This window comes from Gymnoscopelus braueri (genome assembly GCF_963280865.1).
Source record: "Gymnoscopelus braueri genome assembly, chromosome: 1".
Lineage (NCBI taxonomy): Eukaryota > Metazoa > Chordata > Actinopteri > Myctophiformes > Myctophidae > Gymnoscopelus > Gymnoscopelus braueri.
In genome coordinates this window covers 934,510-953,337 of record NC_137603.1, presented here as the reverse complement: position 1 = coordinate 953,337, position 18,828 = coordinate 934,510, and the positions used below count along the sequence as shown (strand labels likewise).

At 38.6% G+C, this 18,828-nt stretch overlaps 1 protein-coding gene across 1 annotated transcript; it reads left to right on the top strand.

The window, feature by feature from the left end:
- Positions 1-236: 236 nt before the first annotated feature.
- Positions 237-18,008, top strand: LOC308083036 (phosphatidylglycerophosphatase and protein-tyrosine phosphatase 1-like). Its single transcript, XM_080425142.1, has 5 exons — positions 237-589; positions 4,976-5,133; positions 5,741-5,821; positions 9,830-10,021; positions 17,379-18,008. The coding sequence occupies exons 2-5, from the start codon at positions 4,984-4,986 to the stop codon at positions 17,508-17,510; spliced, it is 555 nt and encodes a 184-aa protein (XP_080281268.1). The 5' UTR covers positions 237-589; positions 4,976-4,983; the 3' UTR covers positions 17,511-18,008.
- The last annotated feature ends 820 nt before the right edge of the window (positions 18,009-18,828 follow it).

The window sequence follows — 18,828 nt, the reverse complement described above, 5'->3', positions numbered from 1 at the left end:
GGACGGTAAGCCGCTCTGTGATTGGCTAGTGTGGTTGTCATGGCAACCTTGTATACGAAAACCAGACGAGCGTCGGTTGTTGTCGTTGCCCTGACAACCATCGAGTGGCCAGCCAATTACAGTGCAACCGTCCCGCCGGGCTATGGGATGAAGGAGGCTGGACCTTGGAAGCAGGAGAAAACAAGAAGCAAGGAGAGCAGTTTGACTTAGAATGTTGAGTTAGTTAGTTTATAGTGTTTTACTGAGTTAATTAGTTAGTGTTTTAGTTAGTGAAATAGGTAGTTAGTTATAGTATAGTTTTATTTCATCTTATTTAGGGTAGTTAGTTGTAGTATCTTCATCATAATGTGTGAGGTTTGATTTAAACTAAATAATAAGTGTTTCTGAAACTTCTTCATGTCAAGAACCTCCATCTGAACACTGGTTTGTGCCAGAGACCCCCAGGGACCCCCAGGGACCCACAGAGACCCCCAGGGACCCCCAGAGACCCCCAGGGACCCCTAAGGAGCCCCAGAGACTCACAGGGACTCCCAGAGACCCCCAGGGACCCCCAAGGACCCACAGGGACCCCCAAGGACCCCCATACAAGGTTTGTGTTCTTAAAATGTCTCAAAGATCTTGTAGATCTGCTATTTTCAAACAGCTGATGTTTATACAGCTGTAGATCTCAAAGGTTTTCATGTCAAGGATGTATTTGGACCTTTAGTGAGGACCCCCATCTATATGTTTAGTGAGGACCCCCATCTATATGTTTAGTGAGGACCCCCATCTGTATGTTTAGTGAGGACCCCCATCTGTATGTTTAGTGAGGACCCCCATCTATATGTTTAGTGAGGACCCCCATCTGTATGTTTAGTGAGGACCCCCATCTGTATGTTTAGTGAGGACCCCCATCTGTATGTTTAGTGAGGACCCCCATCTATATGTTTAGTGAGGACCCCCATCTATATGTTTAGTGAGGACCCCCATCTGTATGTTTAGTGAGGACCCCCATCTGTATGTTTAGTGAGGACCCCCATCTATATGTTTAGTGAGGACCCCCATCTATATGTTTAGTGAGGACCCCCATCTGTATGTTTAGTGAGGACCCCCATCTGTATGTTTAGTGAGGACCCCCATCTATATGTTTAGTGAGGACCCCCATCTATATGTTTAGTGAGGACCCCCATCTATATGTTTAGTGAGGACCCCCATCTATATGTTTAGTTTTTGTTTTGTTTTGTTTGTTTTGTTTTATTAGGATCCCCATTAGCTTTTGCCATGACAAAAGCTAGTCTTCCTGGGGTCCGACACAGACAAACATTTTAACAGAAACATTCCTTACATCAATTTTACAATCACTATAATCTAAATAAAAATAGAAAAAAAATAAAAATAAAAAAAGTACAATCAAGTAGTACAATTAAAGCTATAACTAAATCACTTATTACACATTAAACTTTGTGTGTCTGGGGATTAGTACAGGCATGTTTTCATCAGGTTTTCATCAGGTGTTCTTTTAACTTTTTCTTAAAGGTGAATTTTGTGTTTGTATTAATTATGTACTTAGGCAATGAGTTCCATCCTATTACAGCTCTATAGATAGTAGAAGCTTTGAGAAGATCTGTTCTTGGTTTAAGTGTTACCATATCACCTGAACTGGCTTGTCTAGTCATATGGGTATGTTCATCTCTTCTGTATCCTACCTGGTCAAAGAAATACTGGGGTTTTTGGTCAGTTAAAACATTTCTGAAAAATGTGAGAGTGCGTGAATGTAATCTATTCTCAACAGTAAGCCATGATAGATTTCTGTGCATTTCTACTACATGTGTGCGCTTTGAGCACTGGAGAGCTAATCTGGCAGCTTTGTTTTGAGCTGTTTGCAATTTCTGTATGTCTTTCTTTGTAGCGGATGACCAAACAACTGGGCAGTACTCAAGGTGTGACAAGACTAAAGCTTGAGTTACTACTTTCAGAGTTTTTAATGTAATATACTTGGAACATTTCCTGGTTATAGCGATGCTCCTTCCCATTTTAGTTACTATATTATCAATTTGCTTTGTCCAATTTAGTTTAGGATCTAATACAATTCCAAGCAGTTTAGCCTCCTTCACCTGTTCCACTGGCTTCCCGGCAAGTGATAGGCACAATTGAGGATCACTTTTCAATATATGTCTAGATCCAAACACCATGCATTTGGTTTTAGCAATGTTCAGTGCTAATTTGTTCTCTTCGACCCAATCCGCTACCGATTTAATTTCAGCATTGAGTATATCATTTAACTCACCTACTGTAGATGCTGTACTGTACATGGTTGAGTCATCCGCGTACATAACCACACTAGATTTATTTAATGCCAAAGGTAGGTCATTAGTGAATATCGAAAATAAAAGAGGACCTAAGGAACTTCCTTGAGGAACCCCGCACTGCATCTCCTTACTGTCAGAAAAACTTCCATTAAAATACACCCTCTGCTTTCTCTTTGACAGGTAACTCTCCATCCAGGCCAGAGCAACAGAATTAAAACCATAGCATTTAAGTTTTCCCAACAGTAAAGCATGATCAATAACATCGAAAGCAGCACTGAAGTCTAACAGTACCGCCCCTACCAGCCTTCTGTCATCCATGCTCTTTAGCCAATCATCCGTTATTTGTGCCATTGCTGTACTTGTGGAGTGCCCTTGTCTATATGCATGTTGGCAGCTTGTTATTAGACCATTACTTGAGAGATAGTCTTGAATCTGAACATACACAATTTTTTCAAAAATCTTACTCAGCACTGGAAGAAGACTAATAGGGCGACTGTTTGGACCAGCGAAGGTGGATCTTTTGTCCTTGGGCAGTGGAATGACCTTAGCTTCCTTCCAAATCTCTGGGCAAACACCATACTCTAGGCATTTATTGAATATGTGACATAAGGGCTTGGAAATATATTTAGCAGCAATTCTGAGTAGTTTGCAGTCAAGATTGTCTGTACCTGGAGGTTTGTCATCAGATAAATGTAACAGCATTTTTTCTATGTTTTCTTCCACAACCTGGTGAAATCCAAACATGCACTCCTTTCCCTTCATGATACCGTCTTTAATGATGTCATGTGACGCGTTGTTATTCGTTGTACACATCATATTCCTCAACTTATCAACCTTATTTATAAAATAATTATTAAAATAGTTAGCAATTTCATATGGCTTTGTGATAAATGAACCTTCTGTCTCTATGAAGGAGGTATGCATGTTTGGATTCCTTCCCATTATGCTATTCAGCGTTCTCCACAGCTTCTTTCCATCATTCTTAGCATCATTTATTTTAAGCCTATAATATTCCCTTTTTTTGTAATTATTCAATTTAGTCACAGCATTTCTTAGTTTACAGTAATGTTGCCTAACAGATAGAGAACCTGTTCTATCTGCATTTCTTTTTGCATCATTACGTTAGCCAAGTGAGGACCCCCATCTGTATGTTTAGAGCCAAGGACCCCCATCTGTATGTTTAGAGCCAAGGACCCCCAGAAGAGATGATTTGTTATGTAAAAACATATATTATTAGTTAAATTGAGGTTTCCAAACATTTCTGATTATTTTTCTATTATGTTCAAAAATATCAGATATACAAGCTCACAGTGAGCTTGTATATCTGGTATTTTTTAACAGCCAGATATGGATAAAGTGGTTAAAATTAGTGAGTTTACATTTAGTTTAGTCAGTGACAAAAGTTAAAGACGGGTGCTGTGATTTTCAGTGACCCCCCCCCCCCCCCCTAAAACATAGTCATCAGGTATTATGGTTATACTAGGAGGAAGATTTGTTTTAAAAAAAGTGTACAGAAAGTGTTAAAATGATGTTTTTATGTGGACACGCCTCCAGTTCATTAAGTATACCTGGTTCTCACCTTAGCACCTCCTCCACCACCTTAGCACCACCCACCTGTCCTAGTCCCTCCTCCTCCTCATGCCCACACCTGTTGTGTTATGATAATGAGGGGGAGGGTATATTTCTACTGTGTCACTAAAGCGCTGTTTTTCTATTGGCACGTTTGACCCTCAAGGTTTCAGCCTCCAGGAAGAAACTCAAAATAGTCAGAGAAGACATAAAACACCATAAAAACACCACCAGGGGGCTTAATGAAGTTCTATCAACCTCATAGACATGAAAAACAGAAAAAGTGCAAAACCATGACACCACCTCTTTAAAGGAGCTACACCGTGAATTTAAAAAATATATTTGATATTTAATATCATATGGCGTATGTCCCTCAAACCTTTTTCAAAAGGTTTGAGCCTAAATCATCACTCAGATATACTCATCCCAAGTCAATTGTCTCTGGCTTATACAGCACTTTCAGCTGCAATACCAAAACGTCCTCTTGGGCAGGGGGGGGCTACTGAGCAATTCTGTTAATAAAAAATTCTGTTAATAAAAAAATATATAAAAAAAAAAAAAAAAAAATGGAAAAATTCTGCATAAAAAGAAGCATCTAAGAAAAATACAAAATCGAAAAAAAAGCACTTTGAACATTTTTGAACAATTCCACCAAGTGTTTGAGGTGCCTGTTTCACCCACTTCCGGGGGGCGGAGCCAAAATCCGAGCCCGAAGTATTTGTTCGTAGACCCCCACTTAGGGGGGGTAGAAAAAGTTTCGGAGCGATTCGGGCACTTTTCATTTAACATTGGGTTTGCCATCAAAAATGTTTATGACCTCATAAACATTGCCATTCTGAGATCGCCTGTTCAGACACGCCCATTCTGGAAATCCATGAAATGAGAAGGAATGACTGAATTTAAAAAAAAAACATTTTTTGGGGTACAAGAGACACTGGGGACCCCAAAAAATACAAAAAACCAAGAAAAAAGTGATTTTCATGGTGTAGACCCTTTTAATAAACATTTTCCTCATAGTTTTAGTGACAAAAGGAACACCATGTTCTACCACAGTCTGACCTACTACTGATGGAGAAGGTTTATTGTATATTATAATATATATGTATTATATTCTACAGGTATAATCATGTTATCATCAGCAGCAGCGAGGCTCTTCTTCTATCCCACTCTGACCTACAACGTTCTGATGGAGAAGGTCTCGTCTAGACGCTGGTTTAACAGAATAGACGACACAGTTCTGTTAGGAGCTCTACCCTTCAGATCCATGACTAAACAGGTACTCATTTATTCATTTATTCATTTAGATCCATGACTAAACAGGTACTAATTTATTCATTTATTCATTTAGATCCATGACTAAACAGGTACTAATTTATTCATTTATTCATTTAGATCCATGACTAAACAGGTACTAATTTATTCATTTAGATCCATGACTAAACAGGTACTAATTTATTCATTCATTCATTTAGATCCATGACTAAACAAGTACTCATTTATTCATTTATTTAGATCCATGACTAAACAGGTACTAATTTATTCATTTGTTCATTCATTCAGATCCATGACTAAACAGGTTCTAATTTATTCATTTATTTAAATCCATGACTAAACAGGTACTAATTTATTCATTCATTTAGAACTATGACTAAACGGGTATTTAGTAATTTTAGTACAAAGTAACTAGTAACTAAAGTTATCAAATAATTGTAGTGGAGTAAAAGGACAATATTTGCCTCTGAGATGTAGTGGAAGTAAAAGTACAGGAAATTGGAAATACTTCAGTAAAGTAAAAATACCTCAAAATTGTACTTAAGTACTGTACTTGAGTAAATCGGACCTTAAAATTGTGTGTGTGTGTGTGTGTGTGTGTGTGTGTGTAGTTGGTGGAACAGGAGAATGTCAGAGGAGTCGTCACCATGAATGAAGAATATGAGACCAAGTATTTCTGCAACTCTGTCACAGTGAGTAGATTATTATTATTATTATTATGAACCACTTATACACTATACCAGGTGACAGGAGTCCCCCAGGGGTCTGTACTTGGTCCCCTCCTTTTCCCCCTTTACATCAGTCTGTTTGTTGAAAATATCTGATCTACAAGCTCAGTGGACATTTGTATTGTAGTCCAGACAATGACCTGTCAGCAGACTGAGAGATGTTTATTACTGGATGAGGTGTATTTATTTGTATATATAGTTTATATGTTATAGTTTTGATCTCACTCGGGTCTGAAATAAAGATTGAATTGAATAGTTGGATGTGAAATGTTCACCGTCATTATGTTCAGAACCATTAACTTTCTTTATTATAGTTAGAACATATGTCATTATGTTCAGAACCATTCTCTTTCTTTATTATAGTTAGATCATATGTCATTATGTTCAGAACCATTCTCTTTCTTTATTATAGTTAGATCATATGTCATTATGTTCAGAACCATTCTCTTTCTTTATTATAGTTAGATCATATGTCATTATGTTCAGAACCATTCTCTTTCTTTATTATAGTTAGAACATATGTCATTATGTTCAGAACCATTCTCTTTCTTTATTATAGTTAGATCATATGTCATTATGTTCAGAACCATTCTCTTTCTTTATTATAGTTAGATCATATGTCATTATGTTCAGAACCATTATCTTTATTATAGTTAGATCATATGTCATTATGTTCAGAACCATTATCTTTCTTTATTATAGATAGATCATATGTCATTATGTTCAGAACCATTATCTTTCTTTATTATAGTTAGATCATATGTCATTATGTTCAGAACCATTATCTTTCTTTATTATAGTTATATCATATGTCATTATGTTCAGAACCATTATCTTTCTTTATTATAGTTAGATCATGTCATTATGTTCAGAACCATTCTCTTTCTTTATTATAGTTAGATCACATGTCATTATGTTCAGAACTATTATCTTTCTTTATTATAGTTAGATCATGTCATTATGTTCAGAACCATTATCTTTATTATAGTTAGATCATATGTCATTATGTTCAGAACCATTATCTTTCTTTATTATAGATAGATCATATGTCATTATGTTCAGAACCATTATCTTTCTTTATTATAGTTATATCATATGTCATTATGTTCAGAACCATTATCTTTCTTTATTATAGTTAGATCATGTCATTATGTTCAGAACCATTCTCTTTCTTTATTATAGTTAGATCACATGTCATTATGTTCAGAACCATTCTCTTTCTTTATTATAGTTAGATCATATGTCATTATGTTCAGAACTATTATCTTTCTTTATTATAGTTAGATCATATGTCATTATGTTCAGAACCATTATCTTTCTTTATTATAGTTAGATCACATGTCATTATGTTCAGAACCATTATCTTTCTTTATTATAGTTAGATCATATGTCATTATGTTCAGAACCATTCTCTTTCTTTATTATAGTAGATCATATGTCATTATGTTCAGAACCATTATCTTTCTTTATTATAGTTAGATCATGTCATTATGTTCAGAACTATTATCTTTCTTTATTATAGTTAGATCATATGTCATTATGTTCAGAACCATTCTCTTTCTTTATTATAGTTAGATCACATGTCATTATGTTCAGAACCATTCTCTTTCTTTATTATAGTTAGATCACATGTCATTATGTTCAGAACCATTATCTTTCTTTATTATAGTTAGATCATATGTCATTATGTTCAGAACCATTATCTTTCTTTATTATAGTTATATCATATGTCATTATGTTCAGAACCATTATCTTTCTTTATTATAGTTAGATCACATGTCATTATGTTCAGAACCATTATCTTTCTTTATTATAGGTAGATCATATGTCATTATGTTCAGAACCATTCTCTTTCTTTATTATAGTTAGATCATATGTCATTATGTTCAGAACCATTATCTTTCTTTATTATAGTTAGATCACATGTCATTATGTTCAGAACCATTATCTTTCTTTATTATAGTTATATCATATGTCATTATGTTCAGAACCATTATCTTTCTTTATTATAGTTAGATCACATGTCATTATGTTCAGAACCATTATCTTTCTTTATTATAGGTAGATCATATGTCATTATGTTCAGAACCATTCTCTTTCTTTATTATAGTTAGATCATATGTCATTATGTTCAGAACCATTATCTTTCTTTATTATAGTTAGATCACATGTCATTATGTTCAGAACCATTATCTTTCTTTATTATAGGTAGATCATATGTCATTATGTTCAGAACCATTCTCTTTCTTTATTATAGTTAGATCATATGTCATTATGTTCAGAACCATTCTCTTTCTTTATTATAGTTAGATCATATGTCATTATGTTCAGAACCATTATCTTTCTTTATTATAGGTAGATCATATGTCATTATGTTCAGAACCATTCTCTTTCTTTATTATAGTTAGATCATATGTCATTATGTTCAGAACCATTCTCTTTCTTTATTATAGGTAGAACATATGTCATTATGTTCAGAACCATTCTCTTTCTTTATTATAGTTAGAACATATGTCATTATGTTCAGAACCATTATCTTTCTTTATTATAGTTAGATCATATGTCATTATGTTCAGAACCATTCTCTTTCTTTATTATAGTTAGATCACATGTCATTATGTTCAGAACCATTCTCTTTCTTTATTATAGTTAGATCACATGTCATTATGTTCAGAACCATTATCTTTCTTTATTATAGTTAGATCATATGTCATTATGTTCAGAACCATTCTCTTTCTTTATTATAGTTAGATCACATGTCATTATGTTCAGAACGTGTGTCTGTAGTAGCCTGGTAAACCCCTCCCTCCGGAAAACTCATTTCCATTATTTTTCAGAATAGAATGAATTCAACAACACTCCAATCCCCTACCATTTATTATTGCGAACGCGGGAGGAGGCGCGGCGAAGCCGCGCCTCCGACCAAGTGGAGCTTACTATGTAACCCTGCTTGGGTTGTGTCTCTGTATCTCTGTCTGTATCTCTGTGTGCACTGCCTGTGTGCAGCTCCTCTGAGATAAGTAAATGTCCAATTTAGACGTACCATACATCAAATGAAAGGTCTTTGAAAACTGAACACACCTGTCAAGGTTGCGTTTAAGCCCGCCCCTTCCCCCGGAAGCCACGCCCCGGAGAAGGCTCCTAAAAACTCCCCATTGAAACCCCATGTTAAATGAAAAGTGCCCGAATCGCTCCCAAACTTTTTCTACCCCCCCTAAGTGGGGGTCTACGAACAAATACATCGGGCTCGGATTTTGGCTCCGCCCCCCGGAAGTGGGTGAAACAGGCACTTCAAACACTTTGTTGAATTGTTCAAAAACATTCCAAGTTTTTTTTTTGTGAATTTGTATTTTTCTAAGATGCTCCTTTTAACGCAGATTTAAAAAAAAAAAAAAAAAAAATTATTGGTTACTTTTTTTTCAATATTTTTTTTCATTCTTTTTTTTCTTTTTTTGCGTTCGCTTACCGCGTTCGCGCGTCTTACTTGTACACTGTGCTTTACATTACAGCTTAACGATAACCAATATACCAATATTATATGGCCAGAGAGACATTTTTACACTGTTTGTCTGTAGGAGTGGGTTAGGGTGTGTTTAATGTGTTGCTCTGTGTGTCTGTAGGAGTGGGTTAGGGTGTGTTTAATGTGTTGCTCTGTGTGTCTATAGGAGTGGGTTAGGGTTAGGGTGTGTTTAATGTGTTGTTCTGTGTGTCTATAGGAGTGGGTTAGTGTTAGGGTGTGTTTAATGTGTTGTTCTGTGTGTCTATAGGAGTGGGTTAGTGTTAGGGTGTGTTTAATGTGTTGCTCTGTGTGTCTATAGGAGTGGGTTAGTGTTAGGGTGTGTTTAATGTGTTGTTCTGTGTGTCTATAGGAGTGGGTTAGTGTTAGGCTGTGTTTAATGTGGTGTTCTGTGTGTCTATAGGAGTGGGTTAGTGTTAGGGTGTGTTTAATGTGTTGTTCTGTGTGTCTTGTAGGAGTGGCAGACAGCCGGGGTGGAGCAGATGGTCCTCAGTACGGTGGACCTGACGGGGGTCCCCAGTCTAGCGGACCTCCACAGAGGGGTGGAGTTTACCCTGCGTCTCAGAGACGAGGGGTCCAGTGTCTACGTTCACTGTAAGGCTGGACGCTCCCGCAGCGCTACCATGGTGGCTGCTTACCTTATCAAGGTAATAATATGTACCCTGTACATACTGTACCTCCTATAGGGCTACCATGGTGGCTGCTTACCTTATCAAGGTAATAATATGTACCCTGTACATACTGTACCTCCTGTAGGGCTACCATGGTGGCTGCTTACCTTATCAAGGTAATAATATGTACCTTATATACATACTGTACCTCCTGTAGCGCTACCATGGTGGCTGCCTACCTTATCAAGGTAATAATATGTACCTTATATACATACTGTACCTCCTGTAGGGCTACCATGGTGGCTGCTTACCTTATCAAGGTAATAATATGTACCTTATATACATACTGTACCTCCTGTAGCGCTACCATGGTGGCTGCCTACCTTATCAAGGTAATAATATGTACCTTATATACATACTGTACCTCCTGTAGGGCTACCATGGTGGCTGCCTACCTTATCAAGGTAATAATATGTACCCTATATACCTATACCTATATACATCTATACATGCCCCATGCACTAACTAACCTTTATTAGGTACCTAATGAATAAAGGTTAGTTAGTATATGTACTCTATATATAAGCCACTGGTTGAAACAAGCGTTTAAATCACCTTTTAGACTTTTCATTGTTTTCACCCAAGCCCTCGGGGCTCCTTAGGTCCCCACATGCAGACAGTGTATCCCACTGAGCATGTGCACAGTAGCTGTACACTCTTATCAGGTGTTTAGCAATATTTTCTTATTTTATTTTTCAGAATAGAATGAATTCAACAACACTCCAATCCCCTACCATTTATTATACACTGTGCTGTACATTACAGCTTAACAATAACCAATATACCAATATTATATGGCCAGAGAGACATTTTTACACACAAATAATGGCTGGAATGGATTCAGCATCCCTGAAAACCCCTCGTTAGACACCTCACCAGTTCATTTTAGACTTTGATTTATTTTTTCATATTTTTCACCCAAGCCCTCTGGGCTCCTTAACTTTGATTGGCTCTCCAGGATTTTCCACAAGGATTTGGGTTTGCATTAATTGAGAGGTGATTCTAGACACCTATAAGAACACATCGGTGAAGAAAGCTATTGGTAGTAAATGTTTTCACAGATGGTCCAAACATCCTGCTAAAATTCCCTAACTAAAGGCAGAGATCTGATTTTTAGGGATTTCTGGAGCTCATTCCAGGCAGATGGAGCTCTAACAGAGAGAATGCTGCCTTGCCTTATAGCTCTGTATGAGTAAATGGAACCTTGAGCGTCAGGAAGTCACTTGAGCGAGTCTGGTGGGTACTATAAATAAAGTTTATTATTATTATAGGGTTCTGATCCAACAAGGCACAGATATAAGGGGGGAGCATTCCTGAGATGGCTTTGAAAATAAACAGATTCTAGTGCCTCTCACGCCCCTCAGAGAGAGAGAGAGGATAAGCCTGCGTTCCATCATAGACAGTAAAAAGAATGGACAGAGTGACGCCGTTGGTTTCTACAGACCGTAAATGAAGACTATTTTTCAGCGATTTCAAATCCGCCATCTTTCTATATGGCGTCATATCCTAAGCAACCGGAAATGAATGCTATTGGTTGTGTAGCTTGTCAATCAAATCATCCGGCCCCTCCTAGAGCATTCCCTACTTCATCGGCAATTTTAGATTAAAATGGAACCATAATTTACCAAAACACACGTCATGATGATTGAAAGAAGACTTTAAACTAGAGACTGGAAGCATATAGTATTTATGACAACTAGACCATACCCGGTGAAGGGCGCAGGCGAAAGTAGTTGCAAACTTGGGGTTATTGCACGTCCTGTCGCGCGGTTTTCTCCCCCCCCCCCCCCCCATCTCCCCTGGTCACCCCTCCCCACGGGCACCCCCCCCCCCGTCGCGGAACCCCCGCGCACACACACACAGGCGCGACACTCGCGCACACACACACACACACAGTTTAGCGCGAGTCGTCTCGTGCGCGCACACGCACACACAGAGCCAGCGTGTGTCGCGGCTGGATTGGATGCGACGCATGCGCAGTTTGATCGGGCACAGACAACCCAAGACATGCACCCAAGACAGACAGAGGTTACTCAAATTATAGGAAGATGTTTATTAGGGTAAGAAAATTAAGTCTAAAGTTCGTCAAAAACCCATCCGCTGGAATGGAGAAAAATTCTTTCTGACACCAGCAGGGGTAAAACAGTGAACCTACAGGCCATTCATATGAACTGTCACTTCCTATATAGACTCAATTTCAAAGCTGGATGCTGGGCCCTTGATTCCCATAGACTGAGAGTACACTATAACTGCAGGGGGTGCAATGCTCATGGGACGGCTTTGCACGGCGTGCAGGAACCTGTTTGACCAGGAGCACACGCATAGATTTAAAACTACTTTAAATTCGCTCTTCAACAAAGTTTACAAAGACTCCCGACTCACACCAGGTACATTAACACATCGACCGCCAGAGGTTAATCTCATAATGTACTCACCGGTGCCAAGGTGTTATTGTTGTTTTTTTGTTTTTTTCATGTCGCCATAGATCTTGTTAAAATCCTTAAGATTGAGCCGTACACTGTCTGTTTACATCGGCGAGATCTCACTGTATCTCCCAGTGAAAACCACGTGTCAAACGGGGCATCCATGTTGTAGTTAGAGCGGATTACGTTAAACAGTGATATGCGAGGAGAAAAAACTACAGGAAGAGAATTGAGTTTCAGTTTCGTCTGTAGAACGAGGGCGGACGTGATCGTCAAAACCGGATCCCAAATAATTCTGTTTCCGGTCATCAAACCGGAAACGGAAGTGGATAAAAAAAAATCCGAAAGTGCACCTGGAAATTTTTAGCGCGAAAAGACCGTGGACCGCAGGGCTACGGTCTCGGCGCTTAAAGGAGAATTTTGGACTAAAGTTTTCTTACCTTTTCTATGACCTTATGATATCTTAGGATGAATGGTACAGTAGAACATTTTCATAACTCCACCCCTGAGCCGCCACAGCTTAAAAGGTGCGCGGATAGGCCTTAGGTTAGATCACATATTTAAATAGCTTTTTAAAAAAAAAAATTTGGTGAGATCTGACGTTCATAGTGACAGAACACTATGCAGCCAAAAAAAAAAACAGAAGTCTCGCTAGACGAGATTGAAATCTCGAGATTTCAATCTCGTCTAGCGAGACTTCTGTTTTTTTTTTTTATTATTTTTTTTTTTGGGACAGTGTTCTGTCACTATGAACGTCAGATCTCACCAAAAAAATAAATAAAAAAAGGCTATTAAAATATGTGATCTAACCTAAGGCCTAACCGCGCACCTTTTAAGCTGTGGCGGCTCAGGGGTGGAGTTATGAAATTTTTCTACTGTACCATTCATCCTAAGATATCATAACGTCATAGAAAAGGTAAGAAAACTTTAGTCCAAAATTCTCCTTTAACCCATTGAGACCTGAAGCCGATTCTACATGTCTCCTAAATCTCAACAGTTTTCTGAAAAACGTAATGTTTCTATATCAGTGGTTCTCAAACTTTTTCATGTCAAGGACCCCCCAAAATGATATGTATTTGGCCGCGGACCCCCATCAAAATATTTTGTTCCAGGAACCCCCCAGAAGCAAAGATTTGAGTTAAAAATGTTCGCTTTAAAAATATATATTTTCAAAGATTTTCACGAATTTTCACGAATTTTCTAAAATAGCAGATCTACAAGCTCGTAGCGCGGCACTCGGTGCCGCGCTATGAGCTTGTATATCTGCTATTTTTGAATAGCCCAAAGTGTAAAATAATGCTTTTTTGCTCAAATCTAAAAATGAGACAGTTCCAGGTCTCAATGGGTTAACAGTTGGATTTAACGGACCGTAGGACTACGTTCTTGGCGGTTAATGTGTTAACATAGGAATGAGCCTATAGATGCGTATCAGTGGTCCATTGTGTGACCTGTAGTGTAGGTGTTAAGAGACGTGCGCGTCACCTCATTAAAATACAGTGCAAGCACATCCTAAATGAGCAGCAACACTGCATCACTGTCACCAGTTACCCATCTTAAAGGAGAGTTTCAGTCATTGGAAGCTAGTCTTCGGTGTTGCCAGATTCTGTGAGAGAAACAAGCAACCAGCTCCATGTCGTTCTGCATGAACGGCAGCTCATAAGGGACATTCAGTGCATGTTTGAGTGTCAGGACACTGCATAATGAGGATTAGTGGGGGAAAAAAAACTTTGGAGCTGCTAAAATAGGCGATTTTCGTTTATCCACATTTCTCCATTATGCCAGTGGAAGGGGTCTCCACAATGGACAACAGGGGCTTCTATGAAAAAAGTCAACTGCCCTTGGTATGTTGGTGAGTGAATAGCGACACATCAAAGCAAACACCTAAAATGACTGGATCTCTCCTTTAAGGCAGAGTGGTACACACTGTCGAGGTGCTTTAAAATAGATGGAGCAGCAATGCTATGAATAATGTCCCCATCATCTAAAACAGAAAGAAAAGTGGCTTCAATAATTGTTTTTTTTTTACAGGATGCAGGAAAGCTTTGTTCCTGTAGAGAAAACCATTTTGTTTTGTCTTAGTTTGGTGACCAGATTTTGAATGTGATATTTAAATGATCATTTCTCATCAAGCCAGATGCCAAGGTACTTATATTCAGAGACCCTCTCAATTGTAGAGCCACTTGAAGAGATTATGGCTAAATTGTTAGGGTTGGTGGTTCTAGCCCTTATGAATACCATGAACTTAGTCCTACTTGCATTCAGAACAAGCCTGAGCTCAACCAGGGCCTCCTGGAGAGCATTGAACGCGAGCTGCAGCTTCCTATTGGCAAGCTGGGCTGAGTCAGTAACACAACATATGCCTGTGTCGTCAGCATAAAGATGGGCATGGCAGTCATTTAGAGCAGAAATTATATTATAATATTCCACGATGCGGTGCGGATCACATGTGCGCGATTTTTATTAATAATTAATTAAACTACTATAAAACAACAGTAACAACAACACACTCTACCAGCCTCCAGTGGTGGAAAATAGCAGATCTACAAGCTCACAATGCATTGCGCTTGTAGATCTGCTATTTTCACATGGTTACTGTAATGTTTTATAATAATAATCGAAATCTACAAAGTAACTAGTAACTAAAGTTTTCAAATAATTGTAGTGGAGTAAAAAGTACAATATTTGCCTCTGAGATGTAGTGGAGTTACTGGAGTAGAAGTAAAAGTATTAGAAATTGGAAATACTCGAGAGTCAAGTGCACTTACCTCAAAATTGTACTTAAGTACAGTTCTTGAGTAGATGTACTTAAAGACGTATGCCAAAATCCATTTGAAAAATTTGCTTTTCACTGTTCTCAGGTCAAATATTGATATGCGATTAAAATGCGATTAATTGCAATTTAATTAATTAGATTTTTTTTTTATCGAGTCCCAGCCCTAATTGATATATAACGTAAAAAGGACGGGGTCTAAGATTGAGCCTTGGGGGACACCCATGGAGACTGGCCGGAACTAGGATGTATTTTGGCGGTACCTTGATGGTAATGACTGATTTTGCACTTGGTTGCATGCTGAACATAGCAGATCTACAAGCTCACAACGTGTCGCAGCGCGACGCATTGTGAGCTTGTAGATCTGCTATTTTCAGAGCGCAACACCCGATCGCAACCAAAACATAGTTAGTCTTTTAGTTCTACTGGATCTCTTCTCCACTAGATCCTCACTAACAGTTTAGTCTGGTTTTTATTTGTTGATGAAATTGTCCCTATATTTCGTCATAGTTTTAGTCATCATAGCTTAGTTTATATTTAGTTTTGGTCAGTGAAAAAAGGTCGTCGACAAACGTTTTTCCTCATAGTTTCAGTCGATGTAATTTACACTGGTCAAAAGCTTTAGATAAGTCCACAAAGAGGGCAGTTTATAGTCCAGAGCAGTTAAAAGGTTGTTGGTGACCAGAGTAACGGACGTTACTCTGATTGACAGATTGATTTACATTTAAAATGGAGAAGTGTGAGAGAAATGATTTAAGCTGAGAGAGTTTACGAGAGATTCCAAGATTTTGGCAAGAAATGTGTGTCTAATTATTGAGGTCTAGTTTATCTCCACCTTTATGTAGTGGAAGGACATGAGCTAGTTTCCAGATATGAGGGAAACCACTTGTTCTACTGGATCTCCTCTCCACTAGAAGTCCCTCCATAATCTCTCAAGAACAGATTCTGCTCTCCGCTTGAATCCGTCGGGGGGGGTTCGTCATAACGTGTACGCATTGACCTACAAGTGGGCGTGCCTTCAGATCAGGAAGCAGGCCGCGCTTTACCCAATCAAATGTAGTGGGCGGGATTTACTGTCTTTGGGATTTACTGTCTTCCCACTAAAAACAAAAACAAAACTCATTTAACAATAGTGTCCTCGGAGCAGACAGCCACGGAAAGATATTGACATTTTAAAGGGGTAGTTCACCCCCAAAATAACTTTTTTTCTATTGATTACTGACCATCTGGAGCCTTGAATTCATAGATATTTTTTTGTTTTTGTCACATTCCTAAGCCAATAATTTGATTATAATAAATTTGTCCCCATTGATTCCGGTAGGAGACACAAAGGCATTTGTGTCTCCTACCGGAATCAATGGGGCTAAATTTATTATAATCAAATAATAAAGGAAGGAATGCGACAAAAACAAAAAAATATCCATGAATTCAAGGCTCCATGGGGTGAGTAATCAATAGAAAAAAAGTTATTTGGGGGGTGAACTACCCCTTTAACTTGCTGTTTCATCATAGAAACAAGTGGGCTTATAACCAAAACCCTCCATGTTCTCTGGGAGAAGTGGTGTTAGTGTTCCGTGTAGACATACTGTTAGTGGGAATGAAAACATAGTCACACCACCGGAAGTGAAAGGCTGAAGGCAGGCCAAAAACCTCGGTTTCCTTGCGCACGGCCCGTGCGCAAGGAAACCGGGGTTTTGGTCTGCCTTCAGCCTTTCACTTCCGGTGGTGCCACTATGTTTTCATTCCCACTAACAGTATGTCCACCATATAGCCTCTCCCAGAGGCAAGTGAGAGAGTAAAAAACAGCAGAGGGCGCTGTTTTTCCTTTTCATTTGGTGATGGGTTCCCAGATTGGTCCCTCCATAACATATAAGGCTGTTTATTTGTTGACAAAATTGTCAGTATATTTAGTCATAGTTTTAGTCACTCTTCATAGCTTAGTTTTTATTTACTTTTCCTCTCCTCTCCTCTCCTCTCCTCTCCTCTCCTCTCCTCTCCTCTCCTCTCCTCTCCTCTCCTCTCCTCTCCTCTCCTCCTCTCCTCTCCCCCTCTCCTCTCCTCTCCCCCTCTCCTCTCCTCTCCTCTCCTCTCCTCTCCTCTCCTCTCCTCTCCTCTCCTCTCCTCTCCTCTCCTCTCTCAGCTCCACAGAGTGAGTCCAGAAGAAGCCTGCTCCACCCTGACCTCCCTCAGACCTCACATCCTGATCCGCTCTGCTCAGCTGGACATGCTGAGGACCTACCACCAGGATGTGTGTGGAGCACAGAGCCACTGATCTATGAGGACATACCACCAGGATGTGTGTGGAGCACAGAGTCACTGATCTATGAGGACATACCACCAGGATGTGTGTGGAGCACAGAGCCACTGATCTATGAGGACATACCACCAGGATGTGTGTGGAGCACAGAGCCACTGATCTATGAGGACATACCACCCTAAAGGGATAGTTCACCCCAAAAAAAAAACACTTTTTTCTATCAATTAGTCATCTCATGGAGACTTTTATTCATTCCTAAAGCCAATCATTAATTTTGTTGAGCGGTAGGCAGCGGCTCCGGTAGGAGACACAAAGGAGACTCTTTGTGTCTCCTACCAGAATCACTCCATGGGGTGATTATTAATCGATAGGAAAAAAAAGTCATTTTGGGGTGAACTACCCCTTTAAAATCAAGGGGTCGTGTCGACCAAGATGTTTATTTTTTTCCTGCTGAAAACTCCAAGGCGCCTGAAAACTCGGTGAGCAGATGAGAACACCACCGAGTGCCGCACTATGAGCTTGTAGATCTGTTGTAGATCTGCTATTTTTATTTAGCAAATCATTGAATATATATATATTTTTTAAAGGGCAAGACCACTTTGGTAGAGGTTTGGGTTGTGTAGTTACCTTGCCATGATGTAACTCCAAAGGTGGGCAAGAAATCAAAAATAATTGCTCCATTGATTAGAAATTGATAATTCAAAATATGCTCCTCATTGACTTACATTTTACGGTAAAACAGCTCTCAAAGTCACTCTTTTAGCACATAAACAAACGCAAACAAAGTTGATTCAGACAATATAGAACATCACCAAACCCAGTACTGTTTTTTTTTAAATAAAAATGTCAACTTCCTGTAGATTTTGCCATTTTTAATAAGTAGAAAACCTGGACTGGACCAGATCTTCAAATAGTAAAATCAACAGGAAGTTGACATTTTTATTAAAAAAACAAACAGTACTGGGTTTGGTGATGTTCTATATTGTCTGAATCAGCTATTCTTGCGTTCGTTTATGTGCTAAAAGAGTGACTTTGAGAGCTGTTTTACCGTACAATGTAAGTCAATGAGGAGCATATTTTGAATTATCAATTTCTAATCAATGGAGCAATTATTTTTGATTTCTTGCCCACCTTTGGAGTTACATCATGGCAAGGTAACTACACAACCCAAACCTCTACCAAAGTGGTCTTACCCTTTAAGCGAACATTTTTACTCAAATCTTTGCTTCTGGGTGATTCTACAACAGTTTTCTGAAAAAACGTTTGTTGCTATAATATCAGTGGTTCTCAAACTTTTTCATGTCGAGGTGATATGTATTCTACCTATATGTAG

Coding starts and splice junctions, on each gene's coding strand:
- LOC308083036 (XM_080425142.1), top strand. CDS start 4,984: ATGTTATCATCAGCAGCAGCGAGGCTCTTCTTCTATCCCACTCTGACC. Junction 5,134..5,740: donor TCAGATCCATGACTAAACAG/GTACTCATTTAT, acceptor GTGTGTGTGTAG/TTGGTGGAACAGGAGAATGT. Junction 10,022..17,378: donor TGGCTGCTTACCTTATCAAG/GTAATAATATGT, acceptor CTCCTCTCTCAG/CTCCACAGAGTGAGTCCAGA.